The 24,060-nt window shown below is 41.9% G+C and overlaps 1 protein-coding gene across 2 annotated transcripts in view; it reads right to left on the bottom strand.

Moving 5' to 3' along the window:
• The window catches only part of SLC9A3 (solute carrier family 9 member A3), a 162,459-nt gene extending 138,772 nt beyond the window's left edge, over positions 1-23,687 (bottom strand). The window contains exon 1 of one of the 2 annotated variants that reach the window (XM_075586398.1): positions 22,979-23,687. In XM_075586398.1, coding sequence (XP_075442513.1) covers positions 22,979-23,213 — 235 coding nt within the window. In that variant the 5' untranslated portion in view covers positions 23,214-23,687. The remainder of the gene's footprint in view (positions 1-22,978) is intronic. The other variant, XM_075586397.1, reaches the window with a different exon arrangement.
• Positions 23,688-24,060: the final 373 nt, after the last annotated feature.

Here is a 24,060-nt window from a genome sequence, read left to right as displayed (position 1 = left end):
GCGATTTCTTGTTGTTTTTATGTTAATAAAACCCCAAACGTTATCACACTAGTTCTGTTCATATCTTCCCCGTCCTTCTAACCCCCCCCCCCTCCTCCCGCACGCAAACATCTGTGGGAGCTTGGAGTACATCATCGCTGAGTGAGGGGACTCCTGCAGACGAGACCACGTGGGATCCGTGAGACGATCTAAGGAGCAGGGTCGTGTGGCACAGATTCTCTCAACTGTACATGGAGAGCCTATATCCTGTAAGTAGGATTTCAGGGTTCTAGATAGGGGACTATTGACAAAACATACCACGCAATTGGCGTGCCCTGCTGTGTTTTTTTCTGTGATTTCAGGAACACCAGCACATCAAAATAGAAAAACACCCCCACCTGTCTATCAACTATCAAAACATCCATCTATCAGACATAGGAATCCTATACTAAAGACTGCCCAATTGGTTCACGGTATTTGGGTCTATTGGATTTTATTGCACAGCGCCTGGGACATTTAATTTGTATGTGTATTTGCTTTATACAGATTTGGGATAATCTGTTGATTTTTGACCCACAGGCTGCTTTAATGTTTGATTAATTTTTGATCATTTTAAAGTTAATCACTTTATTTTTTGTTATCACTGTTATCACTTTATCACAATCATTTATTGTAGGTCAGCGCTTCATAGAGGGCTTATAATTGTTTGTTTGCCTGTTGTAAAGATGGGCATTTTCATATTGCGCCAAATTGCACCAATGTACAAGGTATTTGCTCAGATTTTTGGTCAGTGTGTAGAAGATTGCAATTGGGTAATTTCAATAGGACAAATTACAATACATGGAGCACAAAATGATACAAAGCAAATCATTTTTAATTAATTTAACATATTCAGATTGAGCTCGACTTCTGCCTCAAGGATCAGTAGAAGGGCCACTGCTTTTTAACTTGTTTATTGATAAACAAGGAGGTAGGCATAGAGATGGGAGCAAAGTACCCATCTTTACCAATGGCACAACATTGTGTAAGGTTGTATAACCAGAGCAGGAGGTAATTTCTCTGCAACAGAAGAGCTGCATAAACTTCCTGTTAAAGGGGTTAGTAAATGGTGTGTGTATATGTTTATATAATACACTTTAATAATATGTTTTTGATATTAAATTGCTGCCCCAAATGGCATTTTGGACATATCATAAATGTATAAAGGCATGAAGTGGTTCTATTTGAGTCATTAGCAATGGAAAGAGTAGCTATAAGGACAATTGGGATAGTATAGGCAAGGTAAATTGACTAAAGTGTTATCATGGCTTTATCGGACTATGGGGGCAATTCACTTATCAGTGATAGCTGCTTTTAAGTACAATGCATGCCTTTTAAGACCAATACTGCCTGCTGCGCGATTCACCAAGCAGTGATAGTGCTTTATCGGTCATAAAAAGCATTTTTTCAGCCAGGGAAAAAAAAATACGTCCGATCAGGCATAAAATGGCAAAGGCGCCATTTTTTTGGCAGTCAGCGCGATTCACTAAGCAGTGATAAGTGAACCGTACTTTAAAAGTACGCCAGATTTTTGCACCAGCTAAATGCTGCCGCAAAAGAAATGGAGCGATGAAGAAAATAATTGCTTACGGGTTTCTTTGCCACACAATTAATACAACAGGCCAGTGGGTGTCCCCGGGTGACCCCCATGGGAGTCCGGGGCCCACAGGTGATCCCCGCAGGAGTCCGGGGCCCACAGGTAATCCCCACAGGAGTCTGGGGGCCGCGGGAGTCCAGGGTCCCCACTGGCCTGCAGTACTAATCCTGTGCCCAAAAAAACCAATACTTTCAAATAACTACACCCCTCTCCCCCCGCCCCCTCACATACATTACAATAATGGTCAAAATTACTATTATCCAGATATGGGTAATAGTGCATTTGCCCATTAAAAATAAAACATTAACAAGCAGAAATAAAATAAATAAAACTTGCACTCACCTGTTCCAGGCTGCCACTATGAAGGCCGTCCTCATCCTCATCAGCGTCCATGTCCTTCGTTGCCACAAACAATACAGTAAAATCAAAAATACAATCTAATGTCCCCTAGGACAGGTTAGTCACCACTATAGTAATTAAGATGTTAACCCACCCTCCCCCACTACCCACCCAGGTGGCCTAACCACCCTCCCCAGACAACAACCCCCACCCTTCACCCATTTATTGGTACAGTGGGTACATCATGCTCATATAATATGGGCATGATTTACCACTGTATCAAGAAATGGTAAAGGAGTAAAAAACAGGAGCAAATAAAAGAACATGACATTGGCATTAGTAATATGTTCATTTTGCAATCAAACAATTGAATGGCACAGTGGGTACATCATGCCCATATAATATGGGCATTATTTAACACTATGCCAGTCAATGGTCAGCCTAAAAATAAACAATCAAAAACAAGATCCAATGCATTCAAAACAATCTCAAACTAAAAACAAATAAAGAAGTAAACCGAACAAAATTACCACCAATCAATTATTCAAATCCAAAATAAAGACCAGAAAAGGCAATTAAAACACCAAAACAAAACCATGAATACATAAAATAAATATCTAACTAAACTACATCATTCAAAATCAAAAGTAAAAAAATAATCCAACATTAAAAAGCAAACACCAATCAAAAGCTAGAAATAAACTATTTAAAACACCAGAAAAAAATGCCTGAACACTACATAAATATGCAATATAAATAGCATAGAAATTTAAAATCAAAGAAGCAATATACATTTAAAATACATACAAGCAAGCATTTGCCAAAAAAACATTGCTTCTTACTGTATGTATGTATGTATGTATGTATGTATGTATGTATGTATGTATGTATGTATGTATAGCCTTAAAGGGCCATACATAAATACATTTGGAATGAATGTGTAAAATAAAATGCAATCACAAAAAAAATACAATAAAAAAACCTGTAAATGAAAAATAACATACATTCAATATTTTTCCTTACCTTTACATGTCTTCACCCTCCGATTCCTGTGGTCACTGCAAGCTCTCAAAACAATAAAACAGCAACAGCCATAGGTAAAAAAAAATCCAAAGTCCATTTCTTCTTTCTTTTCTTCATCTGTAAATTGTAATCCAATTTCGGAGCCTTTTGGGGTCTTCTGTGGTCTTCTGTGGTCTTCGGGGGTCTTCTATCTTCTTCTTCATATGTATCTTCTTCTTCAACTGGCATGCCCTTGTATTCCTATTGGAGGAGGTCCTCCCTCCTCGGCTTCTTGCTGTCAAATGAGGCTGCACAGGCTTTTATAGGCCTGTGACGTCACATTTGAGTGCAAATGGTTCACACGCCTCTGATTGGCTGTGAAAACCATGTGGTTTTTGTTTTGTGACATCATGTAAAGGAAGTAAAGCCAGCCAATCAGAATGGCTGTGCTTCCTTTCCCTTTAACATGACGACACCAAAAGCAATATGGCTGCTGTCACATGTTACAACAGCCAATCAGATTGTGGGAGCTATATACCCAATCTGATTGGTTGGTGTAGACCATGTGATAGAGGTTTTTTTTGGGAAATGATGTGACGTCATCCGAAGTGAGTCACATGGTCTACAACTGAGGTGGGCAACCCTGTCGTCATTCGTCATTCGTCATTCTAGTGCAGGCGGCCCGCCAGGACTCCCTGTGCGGCCCGCATTGATGGCGGCGCCCACCCCCCCTCTTGCTTCTGAAGATGGTAGGGAAGGAGCACCAGCATTGTGAATCGCTCCCCCCAGCCCCCTCTTCTCCTCGTTATGGGGTGCCAGTATCCCCTGTGCTTTTAAAGCTCCCGCATCACGTGATGGGGGATTTAAATCCTGCAGGGGGATACCAGCACCCCATAACGGGGCTTGTATCTCATGAAGTGGGGGTCCCAGAAGCTGAAACCAATGTGGTTCAGCTCAGGAGACCCCCTGCTCATGTACACTATGATCAAAATCAATTTTCTTAATGCACGATCACCTGTAAGAGCCGTGCATGGAGACGCATCACCATGCATCACCATGCAGCTCTTACAGGCTGCTTTTTTTTCAATTAGCTAGCGCGCTTTACAATTTTAAGCATGATAGCAGGGGGAAAGAAAATAGCTCGGGCGATCGGGCATGTTTTTGCCCACACCTAACCAAATGTGCTTCACTTCTTAGTGAATCCCGCGTCTGGCTTCATTTTTTATCATGGGATTACAAATTTCCCAATCGGGCGCATAAGATCACTGTTTAGTGAATCGCCCCCTTTGTGTCTCTACTGTTTACAAAACAAGGACTGGCATAGTGACATTGGCTTTATGGTATTAACCCCTTCGCCACCACTTTATAAGGATTAGAGTGTAAACTCTCACAAGCAAGGCCCTCATGAGCTTTTTTATCTGTTTGCACTTGTTAGTTCTTATTTGGTATGTCATTCTGTTTATGTAATTTGTATAACTCTGTAGCCCCATTGTACAACACTGCAGAATACGTTGGCACTTTACAAATAAACAATAATAATAATTGCAGGCCCTTTGCAACACAGGACATACCACTGGTTTCTAAAACCTGAGGCCCGAGTCTAAGGCCCTTATTCTGTAAGGTGTAATAAGTGCAGATGACATGCTATTGCATGAAAAGCCCCATTGACTTCTGCACTTATCACACTTAAGCACATCATCTGTGATTATTACACTTTGCAGAATACGGGTCTAAAATTGCAATCTCCGTTAGAAAATATACTATAATAGCAGTAAAAGAAAAATACTAAGTCATGTAATCTTTCATTTTACAAACTTTTTCATAATGAAAGATTTAAGATATGAGTTTTCAGGCTCAAACGTTTACTGCCAAAGTAATCAAAGACTGTCTTATAATCAAGGAAAATGGCGTATCACCATATTCAATTAAAAATGTAAAATTACTTGTAGCGGGACTAATACATATAAATTAAATAACATCAAGGGCACGACATATACCATCGGTATGCTCACCAACCCGGGTCCTGTGAGAAGAAAGGCTCACCTGTCTCCGTGTGGAGCCCGGGACCCGGGATTGTAGGTGGCCTGTGGGGTCTTGTAGGTGGCCTGTGGGGTCTTGTAGGTGGCCTGTGGGGGTCGCTGGAATCAAAAGGTCGTCATGGATACATTGTGGTGTCATGGCACTGCAACCTCGTCCATCTCTGTAGAGCTGATTCTGAAGGCTGCATGAACCACTAGGAGTTCTTGAGAAAGCACTACTTGTCATGAAATGTGTGGGAGGACCTTTTTGTATTCTTCAGTATCTCCTGAATAAAGTTTTTGTATATTTTTATACCAATTGAGTTCCCATGAGATCTGTTGCAAGCAGTGACTCTGGACGTATTGGATCATACTGTACGTCAAATTTTTACCAGTCTTCTAAGGGACTATACTTTTAAGTCGAATCACATTATTAAATCATGCATTAAAAAAAATACATCTGTCAAATTATAGGCAAATGTTAAAGGAAGCACAATAATATAAATAATTTCCGATGTGTTTTCTCATAGACGCTGAGAGGGTGCTCTGGGGTTGTACTGATCACTACCACATCAGATCATTTTATCTTACTCTGCTTTATCTAATTAGAACAAAAACATTTCTTTGCTTATATTGTGTTCAAAACACCTGTTTCTTTACCTTTTTTGAATGTAGCAAAATATACAATTCGATGCCATGATGCAAAAAATATTTAGCAAATATTTTAATGCAGAGAGTTAAATTATTTATATTAGAATATAACAAAGGTTTAAGAGGTTTTTGAGTTGTTGGATATTTGGATATTTCATTTTGGTTATATGGATAGAAATCCCATGGTCACAAAAACATATTTTAGATTTCTATCAAAGATAAACAAATGAAAATGGGGACACTGTTACCAAAATAAATTAAACTCGTTTTAAAAGACTGGTGTAAATAGAGCTCTACTGTACTTATTTTTGGGGGAGTTTCCTGTTTTCTTTTAATTAAATAAATACAGAAAACGTAATATCCATTATGTTGCCTTTATTTAAAAAAAACTACTATATCATTCATTTTCACAAACAATGTGAATCAATTATGCCATGTCTCTAAGTTGGAAAAAACATAACCAAAATCAACAACTTAGTTTAATGATCTGCTATTGACTTTTTTGGACTTGGAACAATGCTCATCTCCAAATATAATCAAATATCTTTATGAGCTACATGTGTTAATAACGATCAATAATATTTACAGAAATGTTTTACCAAACATGAACTATTTTTTTCCTACCTAGTGAGCTAAATAATATAGCTGTACCCTATAAAGTACATGCTGTGCCATTTCAGTGATATATTCATTGATATTTTTGCGGGGGAACTCAGGGGACCTGAGTTCCTGCACCTTTTTTTAAGTTCTAGCACCTTATGTTAGGGATGAACAAGAAACTTCATAAAGTAATTCTGAAATTATTAGGAATGGGGCTGGATTAGTAAATGTGTGTGGATACATATCGGTTATTTCACATTTCTTTAGTTACATTTTAATTATTGGTTGTAGTTCATAAGGAGTGGACAAGTGGACAACACAACACCTACTGGCCCCGATTCCTGGATTTGAGCTACGCTGGAAAGGAGAATATTATCTATCCCAGGCTGCACACCTCAGCACTAAACTATTGCTGTGATGCCACCTTTACTCTTTAGATTTGCTATGACCTCACTTCTTCCCAACGTACGCACTCCTTTCTACCAGTCTCATTATGTCTCTAACTCTATTCATATATCTCCATCTCAACTTTCTTCACCACTTCTCAGTTCACATAAACTCCTTTCTTACTCTACTCATCCCCCTTCTGTCTTTCTCTCTCACTTTGAATCCTGGCTCTCCTTCTTTCTCTCCTCTGACTCCCCTGTTATTCTCCTTGTGGACTTCAACTGCCATATTGTTGACCCCTCTCTCCCTTGGGCCTCCCGCTTTCTCTCTCTAAACTCTTCTTTTGGCCTTCAACTGTGGACTGCAGCCAGCACCCACAAGGATGGCCACTACCTAAACCTGGTTTTCACTAAAAACTTTTCTCTCTCTGAATTCTCCATTTCCTCCCTTCCTCTCTCTAACCATCATCTCATTTTCTCTCTCTTTCGCTTCTCCCCTTCTCCAACTCCATCTACCCCTCGCTTCTGCAGAGACCTGCGCTCTATTAACTTACCAGCTTTATTTTCCACTTTACGCTCCTACCTCAGCTCTTCTCCAGACCCTGACAACCTGATCAAGAACTACAACTGTGCCCTATCCTCCTCTCTTGATCTACATGCCCCACTTTCTCTCTACCGTTCTCACCCTTCTAACCGCAGACCTTGGCTAAATTCCCACATGTGCATGCTACGTTCCTCTGGAGGAAATCTCACACTCTCGCAGACTTCCTTTACTACAAATTTATGCTATCCTGTTTCAACTCTGCCCTCTCTCATGCAAAACAAACCTACTTTTCTTCACTAAATCTACACGCACAAGTCTAACCCACCCCAGCTCTTCTCTGTCTTTGACTCTCTTCTCAAACAACCCTCAGCTGCCTCTTCTTCCTCCTCCATCTCATCTCAGGACTTTGCTGACTATTTCAAGGAAAAGGTGGAATCCATACATCAGAACATCCCCTCTGTTTCCTCCTCTGATCCTACACCTCTTCCTAAATATCCTCCAGCCTTCCTTGACTCTTTTTCCGCTATCACAGAGGAGGATGTAGCACTGCTGTTCTCCTCTTCTCCATCTACCACTTGCCCTCTTGACCCCATTCCCTCCCATCGCCTAAAACCTCTTGCTCTTACTATAATCCCTATGCTCACACACATTTTTAACTCTTCCCACTACTCTGGTACCTTTCCCTCCTCCTTCAAACATGCAACAGTTATACCATTACTAAAAAAACGCAAGCTTGACCCTCCCTGTCTTTCTAACTATCGGCATGTCTCCTTCCTGCATTTTGCCTCTAAACTCCTTGAACATCTTGTATGCTCTCACTTGCTCCATTTTCTCAACACCTCTTCTCTTCTAGACCCTCTATAATCTGACTTCCACACTGCTCACTCCACTGAAACAGCCCTCACTAAAATAACTAATGACCTCCATGCTGCCAAAGACAGAGGTCATTACACTCTGTTCATACTACTCGACCTCTCTGCAGCATTTGATACTGTGGACCACCCTCTTCTCCTTCACATTCTCCATACTCTTGGCATTCGTAAAAAAAACCTCTATCCTGGATCTCCTCTTTCCTTTCCCATCGTACTTTCAGTGTTGCTTCTGCTAACACCTCCTCCTTCTCTATCGACCTCTCTGTGGGGGTACCCCAGGGCTCTGCTCTCCTCTTTTCTCTGTACACACTTTTTCTAGGTGACCTAATAACATCTCTTGGGTTAAAAAAAAACCTCTATGCTGATGACACACAAGTTTATTTTTCAACCCCTGATCTTACACCTGCTGTACAGACCAAAGTTTCTGAATGTCTCTCTGCGATATCATCCTGGATGGCCGTCCGCCGACTTAAACTTAACATGGCAAAAACAGAGCTCCTCATACTTCCTCCCAAACCTGGCCCCACTCCCTCTTTCCACATTACTACTGGAAGTTCAGTGATACACCCAATAGTGCAAGCATGACGCCTAGGGGTCACACTCGATCTCTCTCATTTTCTCCTCTCACATTCAAAGCGCATCTAAAACCTGTCGCTTTTCCCTCCGCAATATCACAGAGATACGCCCTTTCCTCTGTTGCTGGACTGCTACAACTCTGACACAGGCCCTCATTCGCTCCAGTCACAATTACTGTAACCTCCTGCTGTCCGGCTACCCTACCTCTCACCTGTCTCCCATACAATCTATCCTAAACGCTGCTGCCAGAATCACTCTACTCTTTCCTAAATTTATCTCAGCGCCCCCCCACCCTTTGAAATCCCTCACCTGGCTTCCTATCAAATCCCGTATCACACATTAAATTCTCTTCCTCACCTTTAAAGCTTTACACTCTTTACATCTTTACATCTCAACCCTAATTTCTCGCTATGCACCATCCCGACTCTTGCGTTCTGCTCAAATATGTTTTCTCTCTCCCCCTTTGTATCTAAAACACTTTCCAGCCTTGAACCTTTCTCACTGACTGCCCCATACCTCTGGAATGCCCTTCCCCTCAATACCCGACTAACACCCCCTCTACCCACCTTTAAGACCCACCTTAAGAGACACTTGCTTAAAGAAACATATGAGTAGCACTGTGTCTAATACTATACATGATACATAAAGCTTGGCCCCCTGCAGACACATTTACCAGAATGCCATCCTACTTTCTCTGTACATTCTTCCTACACCATATATATTCACTTTCTGTTTTTCATATATATATATATTGGGTATATAGTGTGCTGTTTTGTCACTGCTAATACATGTCTTTTTGCTTATCTGAGTGTTGCTGCTTTTGTGCCTTCTCTTATGGTAAGACAGGGTTTCTATATATATATATCATATATACTATTGTATATATATATATATATATATATATATAATCAAAAAATAAATAGATGATACCGTTCTGTGGCTAACGAAATGCTTTTATTTGTGCGAGCTTTCTAGATACGCTGATCTCTTCTTCCGGCGATGTTACAATGAATGAAGCAAGGATTACTTAAAAACAGTGTCTCTTGGAATGTTATCTGTGCTGGTCCTCCCCCGGTGTGGATGAGATTTATGGCTGGAGGTGTCAAAGGGTAACTGAAAGTAAGTGAAGAAAGAGTGTGTATGTGTATCAGTGTGAATAAAAATGAATGGAGAGCCCACAGTATAAACTGTGCTCTACACAAGGTGTGTGTGGAGTGAGAGGGGATATAAATGATGTGGGTGGGTGTGGAAATGTGACAGTTTGTAGCACAACTAAAAGTGTGTGTGGATACTATGTGGTCCCTATTGGTGTATAGGGATGGAAAAATAAGGATTATTAGTATGTGTGAGAGACAGCTGTGTGTGCATACATATTATGTATTATATACATATACACGATTATTGAAGCTCGGCTAACACGGTACTGATACCTCTACATGTATATATATATATATATATATATATATATATATATATTTATATAAGTACAGTATGTAGATATATATTTTTTAACTAGATGTTTTAATAGATTTTCCAAATATTTGCTAGAAAACTAATCAGTATAAAAATACAATAGTATATATGATTTTGTTAAATCAATAATTACTTGAGTGATTCCAAAGTTGCACAGTTCAGAAGTCAATTATGTAAAATGCTATTGTGTATTGTGTGTGTACTGGTGTACATTCCATTTTACAGGATAACCAGTCCCTGCTCTAAAGAGACTGCAATTAAATTGCACAAACTTTCAAATTACTGTGATAATAGGCTTTGGAATGGATGCTCCCTTTTAAAAGAAGAGCCGTTCCCATCAGATGTATTTGAACATTCACAATATGGGCCAATTTTAGAAACCCAAATAATAGACAAACAGAAAATCTATTAAGTAACAGGTAAAGTATAGAAAAATATGTTTGATAATAACGTCCTGGATCACAAATTTCAATTGCAGCTGTTTTGATTGATTCTATCAGATCTGAAGGAAGAAGACAAACTTAATGCTGATATTGGCCATTTTACTGCATATACTGTACATGCTGGGTCATCACCTTATAATCCATGCTGCTTTTGAAACCGGTGATCACATTCTCCTGTTTCACATTTTGTAAATCCATTGGTATGCGAAACAAAGCTATGTTCTACCTCGTCCATTGTTCCTTTTGCTGTCTCTTTAACTAAGTCTCTTTAACTAATCCTTCATCGGCCATTTCACTATCTGTTGATGTGCCTCAAGATTCTTTTTTTGCAATATCTTCTATATTCCCTGTATGCACTCACACTGGATGACTTAATTAGCATATTGGATTCAAGTATCACTAATATGAAGATGGACACCCATCTCAAAAACTATCCCCTGTAATCCATTACCAATTCTGAGATTTCCTATTAAGTATCTCCTTTTGGATGTCCCACAATAAACTTATGCCATGGAGCGAAAAATCCCAAACACCTGGTTGTCCAGTGCTTAAAATTTCCACCCTGGTGCTTTGCACAGTAATGACTGACCTGACAATCACCGCCATGACCCACACGGCGGAAATTGACAGGTCAGTAACCGCTGAGGCACTTAGTGACTAGTGCGATGAGGGGGTTGAGAGGAGAGCAGGAGGCAGCAGAGGTGAGCTATGGCTGGGGGGAAAGCACACTGCAGCTGGGGGAGGAGTGTCTGTGACAGAGTGTGTGTGTATGACACATACACACTAGCACACACACACTGACACAGAGCTTGAGTGCCGACGTGTGGGGGAGGGAGGAATGGTGGGGGGCGCGTAACAAAATGCTCCTGAAAATTCTGACTTATTCCTAAGTATTTTATATTTTTGCCTTAAACTCAAAGATCATAATTCGCTAAGCTCTAAAAACGCTATTGAAGCTTGATCCCATGTTAACTGCTATTTACTTGAATGGTAGTTAATGTGGGATTGAGCTCTGATACCCCATTATTGGAGTATGGTATATCTCCCCAATAGAGTTAAAGACCTAGCTCCTTGTCTGAAGGAACACAGTGTAGGCAGATCCCATAGCTCTATTCCCATTCACATTAGCTAACACAACCATCTTCCTGGTCACCCAACCACTTTAACTCTATCCGCTCCTTCTTCTTCCCATTGAAGCTCCTTCTAAATCTAACAATTTCTCCCACCACTACAACTAAAATGTTAATGCATGCCTGTAACCACTCTCACTTTGACTACAGTACTGCACCGACACACTTTATTCGAGCAAATACCCGGTATGTACCTGGCAGATACCTGGAATGCGCCGCTCCTCACCTCTGACAAGCCCCGTTGCATTTGCCTTCCCAGCCTGGGTTCATGCCTGGCTGATGGGCGGCTGATCTTTTAAATGATAATGATTAGGATTTAATAGGCTGCAATGCTTCGTGTGTCTACCAGATGGCATAAATTCATGAATTGTAATGCAGTATATATATATGTACTGTGCAGTATTGCAGCCAACGGGAATAAAATGCTTCAATCCCTGCCGGAAAATAACTCAATGCACTCTGGCAGAAAACAGTCACAAACCTCAATACACCCGGGTATACCCGAATTCGTGGGACTAGCCGAGCTCGAATAAAGTGTGTCGCCAGTGTAGCACACACTTCTAACTGGATCCCCTGCCCTCACCCTCACCTATTTTACTCTTCTACTTCAAAGCTCTAGACCAGTGGTTTCTAAACTTTCTTTTGTTAAGGAACGCTATCTGAAATTCTGAGGAATCACAATGCTCTCTAATAGTGAGTCTGAGATCAGATGCATCATAAATGTTTCTGTATTTGGTACCATTTTCAAATGACCTGAAAATTGCAAGGGACTCTTTAGGGATGCCTGAGAAACCCAAGGGTTCCTAGGAACCCCTGTTGAAAACCAGTGCTCTAGAATCTTCTGACCCTCCTTACATTATAATCAGAGTGGACCATGACTTTCTGGGGCCCTAAGCTATGTCAAGTTTAAGAGGCCCCAAAAATCAGAAATAGATTTATTATTCTGAATGAGGGGATCATTGAAAATATAAACAAACTGAAATGAATGAAAGCATTATACTAGCATTGTTATATACAATGATGACGGTGTAAAGCTAAAATGAACAGTGTTTGCATATCACATTCATTTTAAGATTAAAACATTGTCTTTCATAATTTTTGGAGAAAGTGCAGGAAAAACGGCGGTGCATCTGCTGCTGCTGAAGATTGTTGAGAAACCACAAACTGCAAACTGCAAAAACTAGGTGGGATACCACGTTAAACTCGTTAGAGTGTCCTTCTGGCTGTTTTTATTATGCCCCAAATAAATTTTTGCACCTAGTTTTTGCAGTTTGTGGTTTCTCAACAATCTTCAGCAGCAGCAGATGCACCGCCGTTTTTCCTGCACTTTCTCCATTACCTCTCGGTAGGAGCACGCCAGACAGGACCAGGAGATCCCCAAGGTCAGCAGTGAGTAATTTATTTACTTCATTTATGTGATCAGTCCTGCACATTGCCCAGACTACCACATAAGATCTAACTATACAGGCTAGTGGTAAGTGCACGGGAGTGTGTTTATTGTTGGACTATTTGGACTCCTGGGTCTTATGAACTGCCTCATGCAATGAAGATGTTTTATCATTATATATTATGAATAAGGCAATTGTCTGCTCCTGGTTAGCATCACAAGTGGGAGTTTCCCCTCCCCTTTCCTTTTGCATAATTTTTGGAGAGCAAATTCATTGATGATATCTTCAAATGATAATCTACGAAGTTTGTATCTTCCGATGCACATGATGCTTAGGGTCATATTTGAACGAAAATGTTAATATTTATATAGAATCTTCTTTTCTCTTAGCTCCTTTATTTATCATCCGATTTTAAAACTCGAACTTAATTTTTTTCTATTTTTAAAGACACTCATATTGTGAGCCCCTAAGTTGTAGCTAAATTAGCTTATGTGTAAGTCTAGCATTGTTTATAATTCTAATATCTTAATATACTCCTTTCTGCACTCTTTTCAAATATATCACCTATTTTACACTTAATCTTTCTCGCTCAGTGCCTTCATCTCCCTTGATCAATATTTTCCAGGCTCGCTCTCTTTTCATCTTCAAGGCTCAGTTCAAATACTATCTTTTAATGGAGGCATTACAATAGCATGGAAATGCCCCCAAAAGCACCCTCTCTGAACAACTGCAGTCACATGTAGAGTCATATCATACTGTATATCGCCTATCATACCCTTATATTGTAAGATATTTTGGGGCGGGAATTGCTAAAATAATTTTACACATTCATGTTTGGTGTTCTTATCACTGATTCTATATGCAACTCTCTTTAATATAAATTGTCTATATGCACCTTCTGTAAAGCGCTGCATACATGGTTGGTACTATAGAGTATAAGAATTGTTAGCATTGTAGGCATGGGAAGTTGTGGTTGCTGAATGTTATTTTCTAAGATTTAAAAGCCATTATAAAAAGACACCACTGCATGTTAAAAGTGTCTGTGTGTGGTGAAACTGATGTTAGCAACATTAGTACAATTCAGTCTTCTGTCGAAAAAGCAATATTTTGGCCCTTCTAACCACAAGGGTGTTAAAAAATGTAAATATTAATTGAATTCACAGAGGTTGGTTAATGTGACATTTTAAGAATAGTGGAACTTTCATTGCACAGAGAAGAAGGAATGTTTCACTTTATGTAATAACCTAATTATATTATGCAGACTCTAATATAATTATTGTACCAACATGACATTTTTTGACTGTTGTTACACGTGAGATTTGACCTCAGATCTTCCTTCCAGCTGAACAGTTGTCAACCACTGTAAACTTACCAAAAATAAAAGATACATTTGTTTTGTTTAAGCAGTTGTAAAATAACATATGGATGAGATTTATTTTTAAACTTGATCATAACCATATTTCTTTTCACTTTAACCCTCTGCGTTCTCCTGTTACTAGTTTAAATACTTGGGCATATGGTTTGACTCCCATTTAACATTTGGGATGCACATTGATACCCTGACATCCAAACTAGGTGTAGATTACAGGAACAAATCCTCCCTTAGGCTTAGTCCCCGCTGGCTGCTGCAGCGCCCGCTAACACTAGCGATGGAGTACTAGGCCACGCCCCCCGGCAGTTCAGCCAATGAGGGCGAACCTGCCGGGTGACATCATGGCTGCGCCCCCGTCTCCCCCCCATCACGCCCCCCTGTCTTCCCCCTGCAGCTCACTGCAGACCAGGGAGCTTGTCTGAACGCGTTGCCAGCCTGGCAGGCGAGCATGCAGTGTAGACAGCGGGGCTGTAGCCTAAGGCCTCGTCCAGGGAGGTGCTGAGTGGGCACGCACGCTAACACTGGACATGTTGCGACAATGCACGTGGCCTGCCTGAGTGGTCGGGCACGCCTGCTCGGCTCTCAGCTGCTTGCCGAGCAAGTAAAATTTATTTTGCTGCTCGCAAGCGCGTCACATGGGCGGTTCGCCCAATGAGGGTGAACTAGCTCCGTGACGTCAAAGCCGCTCCCCCCAACGCGCGCACACCTAGCCGGCCAGGAATCGCCCGGCCGAGTATGGCGCAGCACTGGAGCGCCAGCGTGCCTGTTTCCACCCTGGACAAGGCCTATGTCTGCTGGTCACAAAGCGTATCGCACAGCAGATGCTAATGCTAATTATCGACTATGGTGACATAGTATACGGCTCGTCACCCCAAAACCACCTTAGCAAACATTATACCCTCTACAATTCAATATGTCGTTTTGTTCTCCAATGCAACTACAACACTCATCACTGCAAAATGCTCAAAGAACTAGATTGGTCATCACTTGAGTCTAGGTGCAAAGTTCATCTTTCCTTTCTTGTCTTCAAATACTTTCTGGGCAAGCTACCCATCTATCTGAACAAGTTCCTCACCCCTACCATATGCAGCACTTATCATCTGGGATCTGACTCCAGAAGACTGTTCATGGTCCCAAGCTTCAGTAAAGTATCCAGCAAAGTATCCGGTCGCTATTCTCTTACCGTGCACCCCAAAACTGGAACAATCTACAGGAGACTCACATCCACCTCCAGTCTAAGTTCTTTCAAAACTAAAGCTGTCTCACATGTTAATCTTGTCTGTAACTGTTACATACGCCTATAATATATATTATCTCTAACTGTGCATGAAATGTCTTGTACATAATGTATACCCTGTTCACTTATGTAACTATGTATTGTAACCATGTATTATTTGTCATCTTAACTCTATGCCCAGGACATACTTGAAAACGGGAGGTAACTCTCAATGTATTACTTTCTGGTAAAACATTATATAAATAAATACATTTGTCACTTACTCGCTGATTTCCTTCTGAGTACCAAAGGATGTTTGTGATAATGATACTGGGCTCACATTAACTAAGCAATCTTCTGCCATAAAACATCTTCTGGTTATGGCAGATACCTAACATCCCATAACCTTAAAGGGATGCAAGGTGTCTTCCAGAGCCAAAAAAACTTAATGGTTGAAGACTATGTAGTACAAAATGGCAGAGTGTCACCAAAATACACAAAAATGACAACCTTAGGAATAGTATTGCAGTGTTTACAGTAAAGACCAAGGGGCATGTTTACTAAACGGTGATATTCCTTTTCAATAGGCCAGATGGTGCCTTCTGACACTAGAAGCTGCCTTATGGAAAAGCTTAGCTTAGTAAAAATGTGCCCAAAAGTTCAGGCTAAATGTGTGAATATATATGTTTCTAAAGATAAAATATATCTTTCATTTTTTTGCCATGCTATTTAGAATTAACACAATGTCCTAAATTACAGAGAAAAAGTGAGATCATAATGAAAGTTTGGGCAAAGGAAATACAAACAGCTTATTCATCTTTAACTATAACAATACACATTATTCTTTAGTGTTACAGTACATGAATCTTGGCTGTACTTGCATTAACCTATTTTTTTTTTTTTCAAACATCAGTTTCAATTTATCTCATATAATAGACTTGCACATCCCCCACTGACCCAATTATTGCAACTCACTTAGTATTTTTGAATCAAGAACAGCATTTTTAGGTAAAACAGTTGAACAATGCAGCAGAAGAAGAGCACAATAAAAAATGATGGTGTTGCTGACAAAATGTAGGACAACGGAGGTTAAGTAAGCAAAAAAAATAAACAAAAATAATTGCATTGGTTCTAACATAATTGGAAAAGTTAAACAAAAGGAGTAAAAACAAAATGTGGGGATTACAAAACGTTTCAGTTGGGAAACAAAAGAAGATGGACCATGAGATCAACCCATCCATACAGAAGAGAGACATTAAGTAATAATAATAATAATAATAATAACTGTATTTCATATAGCGCATGGGACTAAAAGCACTTCACAATTATAATATAGTGCGCGATACGCAGAACATTGGAATTTTACAGGCGCCGTCTCTGCCCGGATGAGTTTACAATCTATCCCAGACTGCACATCTCAGCACTTTGCTATGCTGTGATGCCGCCTTTACTATTTAAATTTGCTATGGCCTCACATCTTTTCAAAGCCTCATTATGTCTCTAACTCTATTCATATAGCTCTATCTCTCCTTCTGTCACCACTTCTCAGCTCACATGAACTCCTTTCTTACCTGCACCCTCTGTCCCTACACGGCTATAACCCCTGCACCAAAACGCACCTCTACAAATCCTCCACACATTTTATATCTTTCCAAGCTTCTCCTCCTTGCTTCTGGGGATATCTCTCCCAATCCTGGTCCCTCCCTTATTTCTACATGTTCTTGTCCTCGCCTCCCACAATCAACTTCTACTGTTTCTGGTGTCCACCCCTCCAACTTCATACCCATCCCCTGTAAACCTCCCTCCTCTCTCCCTTTCTCCTGTGCCCTTTGGAAGGCTCGCTCCCTTTCTAACAAGTTCCACTCTGTGCATGACTTCTTTCTCTCTCACTCTACCCCTATTTGCTATAACTGAGACCTGGCTCATTCAGTCTGACTCTGCTCTGGAAGCTGCCTTCTCTTATGGTAGCCTTTCTATCTCCCACACTCCGCGCACTGATGGCAAGGGTGCAGGCGTGGGGCTCCTACTCTCCTCTATCTACCGCTACCGAACCCTTCCTATTCCTCCCTCTCTTGCTTTCCCTCCTCTGAGGCTCACACTGTCTAGATCTCCTCTCTCAATTCTGCTCCAGACCTTGACAACCTGGTCAGGAACTACAACTCTACCTTATCCTCCTCTCTTGATTTACATGCCTGCTTTCTCTTTGACCTTTCCCTCCTCCTTCAAACATGCAACAGTTATACCATTACTCAAAAACATTAAGCTTGACCCAACCTGTCTTTCTAACTATGGGCCTCTCTTCTTCCTGCTTTTTGCCTCTAAACTCCTGGAACGTCTTGTTTTCTCTCGCTTGCTCCATTTTCTCAACACCTATTCTCTCGTAGACCCTCTACAATCTGGCTTCGGCACTGCTCACTCGACTGAAATAGCCCTCACTAAAATAACTAATGACTTCCATGCTGCCAAATACAAAGGTCATTACACTCTGCTCATATTACTCGTCCTCACTGCAGCATTTGATACCATGGACCACCCTCTTCTCCTTCACATTCTCCATACTCATGGCATTCGTAACAAAACTCTATCCTGGATCTCCCTTACCTCTCCCATAGTACTTTTAGTGTCTCTTCTGCGAACACCTCCTCCTCTATCAATCTCTCTGTGGGGTAAACCAGGGCTTTGTTCTGGGACCTCTTCTCTTTTCTCTGTACACACTTTCTCTAGGTGACCTAATCACATATCTGGGGTTTAAATATCACCTCTATGCTGACGACACACAAATTTACTTTTCAAACCCTGACCTTACACCTGCTTTACAGACCAAAGTTTCTAAATGTCTCTCTGCGATATCATCCTGGATGGCACTCCACCGACTTAATGTACAAAACCTAACTAAAAACCCTATAACTCAGCGCTTGTGACCAATAATGTGTGTGAATAAGAATCAATATAATAATGTAAATGACTGGAAGTCCAACAAAGTGAATATTGTGGTTAAGCTGCCGTGGGAATCCCTCTGAGCAAATTATCTCCCAAATCTGCTATTGAAACCAAAAATACAAACATAGTGGGATTCTCGGCGCTATAACTGCACTTTACCCTTGTCCATAGAATTGTCCATATACTTTCACAGTCCTCTTGACAGTTGATGCCGACAAAGACACAAGGAAACTGCTGCTGACTTGTGACTGGGTGGTTCTCCTGTTGGTGAATGATACATATAAAAACACACCATTGCGCAGTACCAAGCACTGGACTGTAACCCTAAATGGACAGATAGTAGTGCCTACTTGCAAGAAGATTTCTGTAACGATGCACAGAACACGCCCCTGCGGCGTGTTCCTTCCGTACCTGTTTACTCTGATCGCCGCCCTCTAGCTGTCAGTCAAGATCCTGTGTCTTTAAGGATTCTGAAGCAAACAACGCCATCTTGCTTCCTGGCAAATCCTGCCCTCTTCCTCCTGACAGGAAGTAAGCCTCTCTTTGACTTTCTCTTTGCTATTAGTCATTTGCTGCCTGCCCTGGTGCCTGCTAGTACTATCATCGCATGCTGCCCCTCCTGGACCTCCTTGGGACCTTTACTTATCTCCTTTGGATTCCGGAAGACTGGGACAGTCACTCATATACTACTGAGGTTAGTTTACCGTCAGGTAGTGTAGGTACCTGCTTAGTAGGGTTCACCTTGACGTGGTAGCAGGCTTATAATTCCTTGGCCAATGGATTAGACTAAGAACCCTTATGTTATATTTAGTTTTGCTGCACCTTGCTGTTTCTGGCTTTATGCCTTTAAGGAGGCTGTACGTCCTCCAAGAAGCAATTCCCTTGTGACTGTTACCTTTTGCTCTGGACTCTACCTCCCCTGCTTCTCACTTGGGGCTTCCCACAACCCCCACGTTGGTGTCTGAGAACGCGCGCACTCCCGCTCTGCTGTCAGAGCATGCGCGCACATGGAGCTGGATCAGTCGTGTCTCTGAGCCTTGCACCGCACCTCCGGATGCGTCGCGCATTATCCTGCGAGTGGCGTGGTCACATGACTACGTGCGCCGATCCCCAGCTGCGCGGCAACTCACTCCCTTCGTGTCCCCTGTGGCTTCCCCACCTCGTTAACGGGCCCTTCCCCATCCCTGCGCTTGTGTAGGGAGCACAAGCGTGACAATTTCTTGGTGCATACAGTTGAGAGAATCTGTTCTTTTCCTCGACTTCACGGAGCCCACACGTTGCCGCCACTCGATCAGTCTCTCCAACTGGTTCCTCATGGTGTCCCGTTTGTCCCCAAGGAGAGAAATTGATGGAGAAAAATTGTGCAGATTGCTAAAAAAAAGAACGTTTATTAAAAAGACATTAGCCAAAAGCTCACTCACATGGCATAGGCTAGATTAAAACAATTTCAAAGTGCCATCCGCAGCATGTGAAACAGGTGCTATGCGCGTCGCAAACGGCCCCGAGCACTCTCACTGCTCGCAGCTCCGGTTCTGGCGCGTCCAGCTGACGTCACATGACGCGACACAAGACCTCTCCTTGCCGATAAGCACAGTAACTCCTCCTTCCAAACGCATTTCGTGACGTGGAGACCATCACTTCCTCACTTCCACTGAGGAAGTGACGGTCTCCACGTCACGAAACGCGTTTCGAAGGAGGAGTTACAGTGCTTGTCAGCAAGGAGAGGTCTTGTGTCACGTCGTGTGACATCAGCTGGACGCGCCAGAACCGGAACTGCGAGCAGTGAGATTGCTCGGGCCGTTTGCGACGCGCATAGCACCTGTTCCACATGCTGCGGACGGCACTTTGAAATTGTCATATTCTAGCCTAAGCCATATTAGTGAGCTTTTGGCTAATGTCTTTTTAATAAACGTACTTTTTTTTTAGCAATCTGCACAATTTTTCTCCATCAATTTCTCTCCTTGGGGACAAACGGGACACCGTGAGGAACCAGTTGGAGAGACTGATTGAGTGGCGGCAACACGTGGGATCCGTGAAGTCGAGGATAAGAACAGATTCTCTCAACTGTATGCACCAAGAAATCGTCTTGTAAGTAGGCACTACTATCTGTCCATTTAGGGTTAAAGTCCAGTGCTTGGTACTGCGCAATGGTGTGTTTTTCTTTGCATCATTCACCAACAGGAGAGCCACCTAGTCGCAAGTCAGCAGCAGTTTCCTTGTGTCTTTGTCGGCATCAACTGTCAAGAAGACTGTGAAAGCATATGGACAATTCTATGGACAAGGGTAAAGTGCAGTTATACACTACCGACACACTTTATCACACTGCGGCCAGATCCGCAAGCCGGGAGATTTCCCGGCTTGCTAGTGGCCGCCCCTCGGCGTGCCGCGCGTCATAGACGCGCGGTCACGCGTCTTCAGGAGCGTGCGCCCCCTGCACGCGCGTCCAGGGCTCCCCGAGGGAGCCCTGGTGTCCCGCGATCGCGGGACGGCGGCAGGGGGTTCCGGGGGACCCGGCGGACCCGGCAGCGGTAGGGAGAGCGCCCCGATCGGAGGGCGCTCTTCCGCTGCTTCGGCGCGCGCCCGTCACTCTCGGGTGCGCGCCAGGCTACTGCTGCGGCCAAGAACGGGCAAATGCTCGAATAAACTTGGCCGCAGCAGTAGCGCCGGGAATCCCACTATTTTTATATTTTTACTCCGCTGACTTAAACTTAACATGGCAAAAACAGAGCTCCTCATACTTCCTCCTAAACCTGGCCCTACTACCCCCTCCACATTACTGTTGGAAGTACTATCATTCACCCAGTAGCCCAAGCACTGCCTAGGGGTCACACTTGACTCCCCTCTCACATTCTCCTTTCACATTCAAAACGGATCTAAAACCTGTCGCTTTTTCCTCCACAATATCACAAAGAGACATCCTTTCCTCTGTTGCTCGACTGCTAAAACTGTGACTCAAGCCCTCATTCTCTCCCATCTTGATAACTGTAACCTCCCGCTGTCCGGACTTCCTGCCTCTCACCTGTCTCCCCTACAATCTATCCTAAACGCTGCTGCCAGAATCACTCTACTCTTTCCTAAATCTGTCTCAGCGTCTCCCCTTCTGAAATCCCTCTCCTGGCTTTCTATCAAATCCCACATCTTGCACTCAATTCTCCTCCTCACTTTTAAACCTTTACACTCTTCTGCCCCTCCTTACATCTCAGCCCTAATTTCTCGCTATACACCATCCCAACTCTTGCGTTCTGCTCAAGGATGTCTTCTCTCTACCCCCTTTGTATATAAATCCCTCTCCCACCTTAAACCTTTCTCACTTTCTGCCCCGCACCTCTGGATTGCCCTTCCCCTCAATACCTGACTAGCACCCTCTCTATCCACCTTTAAGACCCACCTTAAGAGACACCTGCTTAAAGAAACATATGAGTAGCACTGTGTCTAATACTATACACGATACATTAAGCTTGGCTCCCTGCAGACACACTTACCAGAATGCCCTCCTACTGTCTCTACATTCTTCCTACCTACCAATTAGATTGTAAGCTCTTCGGAGCAGGGACGCCTTCCTAAATGTTACATTTATGTCTGAAGCGCTTCTTCCCATGATCTGTTATTTGTAATTTATATGATTGTCACGTGTATTACTACTGTGAAGCGCTATGTACATTAATGGCGCTATATAAATAAAGACATACATACATACAATATACTGTATGTTTTTAGTGCCTGAGGCACAGGGACATAAAGTTATTTGCCAAAGGTCACAAGGAGCTGACACTGGGAATTGAACCAGGGTAGCCTGATTCGAACAGTGTCATTAGGGGTTATTTTGTTTGATACATTAACCGCAACATATCTCCAATGCACTGTGTGTTTAATTTTCCAGATTTAAAGTCCAAATATATTTTAGATAATAGGTTAACATTTCACAATATACTTAAAATCTATTGTTCTAAACCCTTAACAGCCAGATATACTTTCCAGTACAAAACAATCCTGAACATTATTGATGGAAGAATATACAACTTTCTCATTAATATCCAAATGTAAAAATGGTAAGGAGCATATATATACATGGGCACGGTAAAAGTAAAATTATTTACATTAGCAACTGAGTAAAAGGGATTGGTATATGTTGAATTTTACGGTCTGTCAACTACTAAATACTTTGTGGTGAAATTTTCAAAATGTTAATTTATCTTCAAACATTTCCAAGTTATAACTTGTCCCTTCAGTTATGTACCACACGTGTCAAATGAATTTGTAACAGATCTGATAGTGTAATATACAGTAGAGGTTGTTTCACTCAGAAATCATTTTAGAAGTCATGCATTACTATAGTAGATTTACATCACAAAAACAATTACACTTTGAAGCAAATGTCTATGATATAGCATGCATTATAATAAGTAGACTTACCAATTTTAGCTAAACTTGCCACAAGTATCCATAGAGCAATGATGTAAGGATCCTGAACATGGTGCCATTTAAAGGTGACAATTTCTAGACTGGCAGGTCCCCCCCCATGGCTATTACCACTATCAGCTGGATTCCCATGAGCTTCATTTTTTACTTGTCCCGCTACAGGGTCAGATATAAACCCCACCAAAAGAACTCCCAGGCAAGTGTTAATATAAAGTGTGGGTGTAGCCATTTCTCAGTTTTGTTTTCTTCTTCCTAAGTTCCGTTTGCTTTCCTATTTGTTCTAGCTTTTTTGATTATCAGTTTAAAATTGGTAACCTCCAAATATACCCGAGATACCTATACGTCGAGTACAAAAGGCTCCCCTATTGACTGTCGGAATGCTATTTATTGATTCATTCTTTCTTGCATCAGTTCCTTTCTTATCTAGCTTTAGGCATCTGAATCAATCCTCTTTTATCACCCCGTATCCTTCCCTCCTGGCTGCCTTAATTGCTGCTGTTCAGGTAGCTTTCATGATTCTACGGAGGTGAAGACCTTTTTTTTTAGACAAAAAAAATAAACCTCAGGGATGCTTCAAATGATACCGGCTTTTCGCTGCTTCTGCTTTTATGGGACAGAGTGGGAGGGGCTAAATAGTAAAACCACTACCTTTTTTTGTTCTCTCCCTCCTACTTGTCCCACCCCACCACCTAGATTAGCAGGTAACAGTAGCTAGCCGTCTACCTTCCAGCTGACTGACAAAAGCTCGATCAAACATGCTTGGATAGATAGATATATTTACACGTGTGTGTGTGTGTGTGTGTGTGTGTGTGTGTGTGTGTGTGTGTGTGTGTGTGTGTGTAACACAGACAGACACAGACACACACAGACACACACAAGCATGCTTGGTTTTGAAGGTATTAAACTAGTTGACATCCAAAAACTGTCACTGCGCACTGTTCAATTTAATTTCGGTGCGTGACCCACATTATGTCCTTCACTCGCCCTTTCTCACATCCCTCCTTCTTTCTAACCTGGTGAAGTCTCTTCCTTTTCTATTCTCTGCTTTCGCCTTGGTGTTTTGTAAAAGCTGTCAG

This window comes from Ascaphus truei, chromosome 2 (assembly GCF_040206685.1).
Source record: "Ascaphus truei isolate aAscTru1 chromosome 2, aAscTru1.hap1, whole genome shotgun sequence".
Classification (NCBI taxonomy): domain Eukaryota; kingdom Metazoa; phylum Chordata; class Amphibia; order Anura; family Ascaphidae; genus Ascaphus; species Ascaphus truei.
Note: the sequence above shows the minus strand (reverse complement) of the source record. Positions and strands in the feature narration are given on the sequence as shown.